The sequence below is a fragment of the Hesperophylax consimilis genome, chromosome 27 (assembly GCF_061612785.1).
Source record: "Hesperophylax consimilis isolate HC1 chromosome 27, BYU_Hcon_1.0, whole genome shotgun sequence".
NCBI classification, from domain to species: Eukaryota; Metazoa; Arthropoda; class Insecta; order Trichoptera; family Limnephilidae; genus Hesperophylax; species Hesperophylax consimilis.
Genome location: NC_142862.1, coordinates 939,974 through 951,238, shown reverse-complemented (window position 1 = coordinate 951,238; position 11,265 = coordinate 939,974). Strand labels below are relative to the sequence as shown.

Sequence of the window (11,265 nt, the reverse complement as noted above, 5' to 3'; positions counted from 1 at the left end):
AGAGATTTTTCTGCGTTTATATAAAGTAAAATCGATGGTCACTAAAACGATATGATAGGTGTTTCATAAATTTGTTCTGAATATTTTCAATGCGATCAATATATGTTTGATATTGAGGATTCCAAATTACTGAGGCGAATTCTAAATTCTAAACTCTTCTTGAAGTTTTCTCTTCCCAAAGCTTGCATTTACAATAAGCGCAAGAATAGCATCCTTTTGACAAGTGGACTGCAAAGTCAAAGCCCTCCACTGAGCATTTTAAAATTTAATTCGAAGTCACCATTACTGACAATTACCTTTTGGGTTTTATCTTCCTGCCGCTGCGGCTGATGGTCTCAGGATTCACCACGGGCGTCTTCGGCTCTACTTTCGGAGTGATGGGTTCCTGCTTCAGCGACCGACGGGGCGTCTTCTGCAAGGGTAAAAGAGGAATGAGCAACGGCATACATAATGATAAAGTAGTGACATATTGTTTTGTGTGGGGTATGAAAATACATTAGGACCATAGCCATAAGAAATAGTAGATATGCCATAGCACACATCTGAGTATGATTTTGATTATGATTGTGAGCTGGGGGCAAACCACGTGACAATCATTTTGGCACCAGGAGAGTTCCCGTATGTCTTTAATAAACAACGACATCATTCGTACATTGACTGCCGGCGAGCGAACATTGAAAAAATCTGACCTTGCACAGAAAAGTAAAGTTCTGAGACATCAAAACATTGTAGGAAGATGATGAGAATAATAATTTTATAATATAATCTGATGTTACGATAACAGTGAATTGTAAATAGTTGAAAAACATTAAATTAATCTATTGTTAAATGCATATATTATGTTCTTCATGGAGAGTTCAGTAATTTGTTTGCTTACCAAAATTTGTTAAATTTCCCAAATAAATTACCAAGCTAATTACAATGAAAATGCTAAATAAACAGAATTTTATTGTCACAGAATACATTTTTTATAGATTAAAAATATTAATATTTATGTAACAACACACACCTGTTTATCAGAGTGATGTTTGTGCATTTACTGTTGAAAAGAAATCATTTTGTGATATGATCATTAAATCACAATTTATTGTTGTAAGGCTATTCTCACAAGAAATTACACTGCCAGTTAACAAATGTATATTAAATTTGAAACCATGGAAATACGTAGAACCAGAATGTTTGACGCAGGAAGAATGCCCCAGAGAGGCCAATGAAATATTTCAATAATTTCACCCAAAGATAAATAGAACTTACTTCTGGCACCGTCACATTAACAAAGCACAGCTGCTACTTGATCTCTTCGGTGAGAAGTTCACCTTCACAGTAGTACATTTAATTCTATTTTTGCACGGCAGGGGATATGTTCCACAGACAGGGAATAAAATGACATTGTCAGCATTAAATTCTAATATTCGCTGACGTATAGTAGATGATTGTTATATTTTGCAATCTGCAATGTATTATATTGTTGGTGCACTATTAACTCTTTATTTCTTAGTATTTATTCGTTTTTGTAAAACGCAAAGTCACATAATTTATGAATAATTAATTTTAATGTTAAATAATCTAAAATTGACATCAAACGCAGGACTCAGGGACTTGTGTTTGATGAAAAGTTAACATTTATTCTGCACGTAAATGAAATACACAACTAATAATCTTTAAAAATGCTTGGTTTTACATGCAGAACTGCAAGTGACTTGTCAAGTCAATAGAATGTTTGAAAACATTGTAATTTCGTTAGTAGAGTATATCTCGCCGTTTTGGTTCACAGAGTACATTCAAACAATATAGAATGAGTACAGGGGCTCGATTCTTCAATAGCGAAGTATCAATTATGCGCCATCTATAAATGAAAAAATACCCGTTGTTCGACAAACTTTCTTGAATGTCGAAGGGTTGAAAAGATATTAGCAGCCCTGTGAATATTGTCTGTGTTTCTGATGTTTTTGACGTTTCTATGGTGATAATTTGAAATGTCATAAACAAAACGTCACAGCATCATCACTCACTTTGGTATTATGAACAGAAACACAATGACTACCAGCCGACGTACTAAGGCTTTGTTAAGTCTAAAATTTCTGATGAAGTCTTCACCTGTCAAATTAGGGAAAGAATGGAGGCTCTGGCGGCAAGTTTTTGTTGGTCTCAAAGCAGCTGCTTGAGATTGCTCTACATTATGTATTGCAGCCAACATCGCTGGTAAATCAGCTATTATATGGGACCTTAAAACAACTTGCCCTTCTAAGAGCGCGCGAGAATCTATCTTATAAAACAGACAAGATTTTGACAGCCGTCCAAGTCAAGTCGGTGTCGACTGGTGCAACCCACTCGTTTGAGTGGAATGACTTTTGACATTTGGTGCTTAAGTATGTACCTTCGACAAGACTTGAGAATAAGAAAGTCAACCAATTTATGTAATTTGGACGGCGATTGCAAGCGGCCCCGGATTGGAGAATTAGTCCCCAGCACAGATTATGTTCCTAAATTACGCTGTCTGACAGGCGGATCGTGTTCTATTAAATAAAATTATTAACCTTCGAAATGCTGAGCTCCCGCGACCTAATACGTTACCTCTGTAATGTGCCGAGGGTAAAAATCCCGCAAACATAAAGTATTGTTTTCAGACTACCAGTCTGCGCTGTCAACACGCCGGCGCTTAAAGAATATAAACATTTCGTATCCAATGGGTACTTTTGGCACTTGAGAAGTTAACGAATCCCTGAAATTCTCGCCAGTATAAAATCATATGTACCGACCAGAAAAATCATATGTACGAGACAAAATGATATATTTTTCTTTGACATTTTTAAAACAAACTATCAGACTCTAAGTTTCCTAATAGATTTGGGAATGTTGATGACGTATTTAGAGATTCCGTAATTAGTAATGAAACAAACTCTTCATAAATACCTGCTTTGCTGATATATACTAGTTTACTAGCTTAGATGAAGTGTTTATTTTATTATTTTTATTTTTTAAGCTGGCTGCCACAAATGATTAATATTTATTAATTTTATGTAAAAGCCCACTAGGACGTAAATACATAAATAAATTGGTCTACAAAAAGACAGTGTAAAAACAGAATTGATTGTATTACTTTCCCGAGATGTTAAATTAATAATAATAAATTTATGAAGTGAATATACCACTGGTGCAGGGGTGGTGGGTGGTTTCTTTGCCACCAGACTTCTCTTTGCTCTGCCGGTGGTGGGTGCAGCGGACTCCTCCACCTCTGCTGAAGCCGTTGGCTCTTCTGATGCAGGTTCGGTGGCTGCCGGAGAGGCTGCTGCTTCTGGAACTAGAAAATACTAAATTTAAATACAAGAAACTTTCCCAACAATTCTGTTAACACCCTGGTTAATGTTCTTGTGGTCTCCAGATTGGATGACTGCAATAGTTTGTATGCTGGTCTGCCTAATGCACATTTGAACAGTTGCAGGCGAGGTTCAATACAGTACCTCATTTTATATGTCGTGATACCAAATACTATTTTATCCAATGACCAAATAAAATACTAAGAGCGGACTTCTGTCCAAAAAGTAGCACAAGAATGGCTGCCAAGATGGTGGCAACGGTTATTATTCAGAAACATTTGGGGCAACAACAATTATTTCTTTCTTATCGTCATAACCTATTCCGTTTAACAAAACACATAGTTGTTTGTACAGCAATGTATTTAAGTACTAGCTGTACCCTGCCACGCGTTGCTGTGACTCACTCTGTGCAGATAGAGATACAATAGCGAGTGTTGATTTTACGTCCAACAGATGGCGCCGTATTTCCAAAAAAACCATGTATGTCCAACATATGGCGCCGTTTTTCAAATGAGCATGTTTTTACTTGTCACAGGTGACATCTATATAATACAGGGTGTCCGGAAACTCGTAGTACAAGCGGGAAACTGGTGAATCTACATCACATTTGGAGTCGATTTTGTAGTATATTTTTTTTTTATTTCGTTATCAAGTAAATCGAGTTTGAAGTTGATTTTTTTTTTTTTAATTTTTTTTTTTTTAATCAAATTCTTATAAATTATTACTGAAGATCAAAGTACCCAACTAATTAAAACTATTTGAAAGTAAAACAAATGAAGAAACTCGGATTTGAAGCATTATTTTGAAATCACCCTTCATTTAACCCGGTGTAATCATAAAATATTTCTGCTCTGCAGGGTTAAAACATCTGTTATTCAACCCTAAACACCAGAAAAAACTTTAACCCTAAAATAGCCGAAAAATATTTTTTTTTGGTTTTTTTTTTTTTTTGAAAATGCTCAAATCAAAAAACTTTGTTTTTTTGGGTTCCCCATGTGGTGTAGATTCTCCAGTTTCCCGCTTGTACTACGAGTTTCCGGACACCGTGTATAGGTATATAAAAACACACGCGTATTCAAAAATTGAGTTCCTCGGCCGCTCCTACAAATTCAGGTAGCATCTTTGGAGTAATTTCATAATAATACTAATTATACCCGTGTAAATCGAATTTCAATTACGTCTGCAGTCGGTTCTTCAAGTTCAGTGATTCAAAGTAAATTTGTAAAAATATCACACATTTCCGCATAAATTCCGCGAAATTTTAAATTCGTATATTCAACATAAATTCGTAAAAATATGTATAGATAATAATTTGTCTGGCAAGTCTAGGACTCAATTTTCAAAACATGGATACATAAGTTTTCATAACATATTTTTTTTTTGCTCCATAATATAATTATAATGACATATATATAAAGTTGTGGACACTGCTTCATCCACCGAGATGAATTCAATTTTCTATTGACGAAACGTTCTTCTACCAAAAACCAAACAACCTTCGCTCACCTTCATCTGCTGTTTTGGAAGCATTGTCAACATTTCCTTCCTCAACATTATTGCCTTCAGTGGACTTGTCCGCCTCCACATCTTCTTTGGGCTTTTCAACTGGAGACTCTTTGCTGCTTTTGTCTCCATCTTCCAACTAGAATGTAATCAAAATAATACATAATTTAATATATAAAGTGAAACAGCGGGAGTGGACTTTCCTAGAGGTTGGACGGCCTCCGCGGTTGAGTGATTACGATTTTACGTAATCTGGAGGTTGTGGGTTCAAATCCTGGAACGCACAATTAAATTCTATTTAAATAATTTGTGTTATTTCACAATGTATTAATTCAAAAATAATATATACATGGCATGTTCCAAAGCGGTAGATATTTTCAGTATCGCCCTGATCAGAGAGACCTACACCACCTTTCAGTTTGGTGACCAGATCTAAATAGTCAGGTACTTCCCCACCTTTCTCCTCCCCATCGAATAACGGAACGTACATTATAATCTACATGTTCATAGATGGCGCTAATTTAATTATTTTATTAAATTTTATGAAATACACTTTTAGCAAGTTATGCTTTAATTATTTGATTAATTATTTGTTTGCGCGCGTACATACGGAATGTGAATACTCAAGTTTTGTATGTATAAAAGTCAATTCTTTCAAGACACGGATTTATTAATATGCATATCATATGCATCGAGAGAAATTTTTAAACAATTTAACGTGTTCAGTATTATAAAACTGTACTCAAAAAATGTACTACTCAATTTTAAAGAAAAATATGAACACCTTGCTGAACAACACACCTACACTACAATAACGAAATCCTCAAATCTACTAAACATTCCAAAATTAAATACATCTTTCGGCCTGAAAAACCACTATTTCCATGCTATAAAATTATATAATGCCCTTCCTAATGAAATAAAAAACACCATGGATATAGAAAAGTTTAAAAAAGACATCAAATTATTATGGCTAACTAAACATGAAGATGACGAAATCATTAAATTTATGAAGTAACCCCAACGCAATCTACAGACAGCAAACATAAATACTTTTTGCAATTTATTTTATATTTTGTGGGAACCAACAAATTAGAAGATCAGGAAATCATGATCAACACAAATACAACAAACTACAGTCCGCCTCGGAACAGGAATACCTAGTGAGGAGGGCTGAGAACAAACTACATCACTTTATATCTTTTTTTACTTAATATTGTATCATTTTTACTTTACTTTATATTGCCGTTAAATAAAAAAAATAAAATATAGCGTATGTATGGGCGCAAACAAATAATTCCTCTTCATATTCTAGGCATAACTTGCAAAAAGTATATTTTCATAAAATAATGAAATTAACGCCATCTACGATAGCGTAGATAATAATGTACGTTACATTTACCCTTAAGTCAAGTAAATTGGATTTAATTCATTCATTTAATTATGTTTACCTTTACCTTTTCACTTTCTGCAGTATCGTTTTGATCGGTTTGCTCTTCAGCTGTTTCGTCCGCATCCGCAGTCTAAAAAAAAAAAACTAAAAAGTTTTTAAAAATATTTGCGTGAGGAACTATCTTCCTCCCCAGGGACTGACTTAAATGAGTGAACATCGCTAAACTTCACCAATTCATTCAATTTCAGAGAAATGCAAGTCTGCATGGGTGCCACCAAAAGTTGATAGAATGCAATGTCATCGACAACGAGTCTATAAAGTTTCAGCTCGATCGGATTTCGGGAAGTGGGTTAATTTCCACTTTTTTCCATTTTCATTTATTTTCAAATTAGTTATATTCTAAATGTATCCCTTTCTTTCTGTTATCTGTGGACTGCATAGGAAAAGTCCTTACCGAATCGTCGACTGGGGGTGCTACGATGCCGTCCTCTTCTTCACCCTGGGATGGCTTCAGACCACCTATCTCCGCCTCAATCTGCTCCAAGCCAGCGTTGTAGTCCTTCCGCTTGATAATCTTGGCCGTAAAAGTCTTTTTGTTCTCCAAGTAGTCAAACAGGTCATTCGGTGGCAGGTTTCCTCTGGAATAGATTAGATAAACTTTCAAATATGTACAGTTTGATAAAGTGGAACAAAAGTCCAATATTCGAGATTTTCACGGCCAAAAGTATTATGGTGATTTATTTTTGGGGTATTATGCCATGTTGTTGGGTTCTGTTACCTATCTTCCCTGATGATGACACAGTAATGCTGTCCGAAACGTAGGCTAAAGAAGGAGGTAGCTCAACACGGCATGATACCCCAAAAATAAATCACTATGCCGGTGTCGATATAGTACATAGATTCAAATGTGAGGTTAAATTATTCATGACGTATACCGCGGGCATCCCCGATTTCTTCTACCATTCAAATCATTCTCTTAACACTCCTGGCACTAATAAGAACAAACTTTGAAATTTTCAACAATATCGGTCTACTACTTCTCGAGTTTTGGGGGCTCAAACATACACAGGCTGTAGCTGACGTGTACACGGCGTTGCTGGGGTTATCCTTAAAAGATAGACATATACCATCACAAACTTTACTGTAGGCTTTTTTAAGATATTCAATTCTGTAGTATTATTTTGATGTATCTCATAAGGTTTAGCCAGCGTTAGCAATGTAAGCGCCCGAAAATATTGTTTTATGACTTCATTACAAAACATCGACTTTTTTCTACTTTCTATAAATATAATACGCATGTATTTTAAATATAAACCTTCCCGAAGAAATTCTCTAAATGATAGTGAAAACCCTATCAAAATCCGTTGCGTAGTTTAGAAGAACTAAGCGCACAAACAGACAGACGCGGATAGCAACTTTGTTTTATACTATTTAGAGATGAATAAATTAAATAAACAAATAAAGGGAAAAGCTTGAAGCGAAGTTAGGAAGACAGTTAATTTACCAGGTATTATATTTGTTTATTTTTTATATTATTGCACAGTATGATTCCAGTACCATGAAGTACCAGTAGCTGCTTCTGGTGTAGGTATAAAGAAAATAGTTTGTTAGGTTCATCTCTGAAGATTGCATATTTATTTGATTAAGATCTCGTGAAGGTGGTTTTGCTTCTGGGTCTGGAATACAATTTGAATCGTATTGAAATTATTGTGGATTGTACTGAATAACCCAAGACCTTATTTTTAGACGATTCCGCCTTCGTTGATAATAATAATAAAGAATGGCGTCTTCATCATCACTTGATTCTGTAGATATTTTTGAAAGCAATATGACAGCGATAGATGACAGCTGAAGTGAGAAACCAGCTGAGATAATTAGTGAAATCGTAAACTTGGGTTGTGCCGTGAGAGAAGCTCGATTGCCAAGCAGTTTGCAATCAGCAGTAGCCAATCAGTTTTAGTTTGGTTTCGATTTCCCCGTAAGAGAAGGGCCTTAACCGTTTGATTGCCAATCGTCGACTTTCGTCGATTCGTGTTTTAACGAAGATTGCCGATCGTCGATTTCCGTCGATTGCGTCAGTCGTGTTCTGATACGCGCGTACGTCGGGTGTGCTGCGGCGTTGGTAAATATTATTCTAATATTATCTTAATAGTTGTAAGATCGCAGTAAACCGTTTAAATTTCAGATTCATTTATTATTTTTTTTATTTTAGTTAATTGAAAAAATATAACGTCGAGGGCGTCCTCTGAAATGTCTGACAGCGGGAGTGACGATTTCCACTCCTCTAATTCAAGTTCGAGTAAGAGTAGCTCTGATGAGAGTGATGTCAGTGATGTCATACCTGTGTTTCCCAACCGCAGGATGCGAATTTCCAGTAATTCTTCGGATCGTGACCAAGAAATGGAGAGTAACACAGGAAATCACTCATTTTCAAATGTACCTCCCGGAACCAATTTTTCTACCGAAAATTCTCATTTTTTCAAAACGCCTGGACTTCGGGATCCTCCTCCGCGTGATTCTAAACCAATATCATATTTTGATTTATCGAAATCCTTGAAAATTCAAAGAATTTATGGGGTTTTAAAAAAATATATAGTTTCATAAAAAATTATGTTTTTTTGGTGGCATTTTACAAGCAAATGTATGAATTTTTTGGCATTCAAACGGTTAATATGCACAAATTATTTATTTAAAAAACACTTTGTATCAGTTTAATAACAATGAGGAACAACTAATTCTGTTCACGGAGAAGCAAAATAATGCATTTTCATTAATGTTTTAATTCTTCATGTTCACTTTGACGCAATTTTGTTACAATTTGACATATTATAATTTAAATATGTCAAATCATAAGAAGATGGCCTCCAAGTGAAGCAATAGAATTTGTCGAAGAATGACGAATGGGTTTTTTCTTTATTTTTTTAATTGAACCCAAGCTAAGAACATAAGATAGCTATTTTGTAAATTAAGTTGTTAGCTTTTTCTTTTAAAAAAAGAAAAAGCTAGCCTAACAACCTATTCTAGAGTTTGGATGAGGCGTCTCTACATATTTACTGTAAATTCAGAAGTGAGGTTACGATTGACTCTCAATTTTGATTGTTACACTGAAATTGGATAAAGGGCATAACTGCGAATTTTTTTCCACAGAACTTTTTTTTATTTTGATTAATTACCGAACCCCATTCTCGGTCCTATAACCAGTGGCGGTTTTCTCTAAAGTGCGTTTGTGCGGCGAACCCCCATTAAAAATATGAGAAAATAAAACATCCTTGTTTTATAATAATATAAGCACATTATAGATAGCACGCTATTAAAATTTCGCCTTCAAAACCCGCGCCACCGAAAAATACGATGCCTATTCCAAATTTGTGCGAGTTAAAATCCGCGCCAAACTCTCCATACAAAATAATCTTAGCCGGTACAGACCCTATGACGGTGATATATACAAAATTTGGTCTTTCTTTGCAAAAATAAGACAAATTGTGTGCGCCGAACACGCGTTGTGATATCACGTGACCTCCGAACATTGACGAATGTAACCGAAGAAACCCGAGAACTTCGCGGCCGACGTTTAACCTTTGAACCATAGGGATGCAAGTTAAGTGTTATTTTTTTATGTTATATTATGGTATTTAACTTTGTAGTCATTTTTGTACATATTTTTGTTTTCTTGTTTCTGCATTTCTCCAACCGTTTGCTTATGGCATTTGTAAATCTACTACCTATTTTTAAATTTATTTCGTGCCACCTTTATTTGTTTTTTTGATGTTTTAAAATATCTATTATATATTCTACGAAATTATTCTTCTCTAAAAAACAATAATAATTAGCAACGTACCTACATTGAGTGCTATAAAAACATTAAACAATTTAATTCCTATAAAACTTTTCTCATTATCTAATAATTGTGTCTAGGTAAAGTGATTTAAAAACAATAATATGTAGGTACCCCTCCCACTAACTTTATTTAAGTTGTGTGACTGCTGCCGTATTCGACTATTTGACGTAGGACAACAGTAAGTAAATTTTGATTAGATATGTTTATCTTCTCTTGAATTTCTGAACCCCCTGTTAAAAAAACCACGAACCGCCACTGCCTATAACTGATACGGCCAGTGGTGTTTGTTAAGCAATATCGCACATAATTTCAATGACTTTAAGAATCACATCGGCTTTGCTTTTTTGATATCTGGTCATGGTACTGAATGTCAAATATAACTTTACTTGTATTCGGTAGTAAGACCCTTCTTAGGTTAGCAGGTTAGAACCGAAATAATGCTCATAGAACAAACATAGGATTTGCCATTTTGTAAACTAAATATTATCCTTACGTTTCTCCGGTTCCAAAGAAGTATATATTATACTTCTTCCCGTTTATAGCCACAACCTGAAAGAAAAAATAAATTATGTAGTAATAATTTTATAAAATATATTGAATTTTGACAGCGAATGTTTAAAATTAATTAGTTTAAACTTTTCCTTGCAGAATGCCTAAAATCATCTTTAAATATGTATTATTCAATAATCGGTATTTTAAGCATAAGATTGAAACTATAAAATTGGTGTGATTGTGTATAACGACAGTTATAAGAATTGCACAAAGCATTATTATAACAGAAAACTGTGTTGGACAAAATGACAAATTGAAAACCTATTGAACAGTTAGGTTAAGATAATTATGACATCCGATTTGATAGGAATAGAAAGAAAAAATGAATAAACAAATACCTTAGCCGGCCACGCAGGATACCCTTTAACTTTGGCGAAAACATAATCTCCCGGTTTGAACACTTTAGCTTTTTTAACCATTTTTGTATAAACTGAGACGGGTCGGATATTATGTATGTAGTTTGATGCTTATTTTACTGTCTTCGTAAGATATGTTCCGCAAAACTTAGTTATTATCGCATAAACATGCACGATAATTATAAATACACTATTTACAATGAAAATATGTATATCCTTGGTAAAAATAACATGATTTTATCTGATTATAACCTTAAAGCCCGCCGAGCCCGCCACAAAAATGCCAGCGAAATTGCATCGACAATA

General features: G+C 34.7%; 1 protein-coding gene across 1 annotated transcript in view; it reads right to left on the bottom strand.

Annotated features, from left to right (window-relative positions):
- Jasper (JIL-1 anchoring and stabilizing protein) overlaps positions 1-11,265 on the bottom strand; it is a 33,560-nt gene extending 22,295 nt beyond the window's left edge. Inside the window, exons 1-7 of the mRNA XM_089647714.1 lie at positions 10,942-11,265; positions 10,545-10,600; positions 6,668-6,851; positions 6,278-6,343; positions 4,824-4,959; positions 3,150-3,301; positions 297-412 (exon numbers count right to left, since the gene is read on the bottom strand). Coding sequence (XP_089503840.1) covers positions 297-412; positions 3,150-3,301; positions 4,824-4,959; positions 6,278-6,343; positions 6,668-6,851; positions 10,545-10,600; positions 10,942-11,022 — 791 coding nt within the window. The 5' untranslated portion in view covers positions 11,023-11,265. The remainder of the gene's footprint in view (positions 1-296; positions 413-3,149; positions 3,302-4,823; positions 4,960-6,277; positions 6,344-6,667; positions 6,852-10,544; positions 10,601-10,941) is intronic.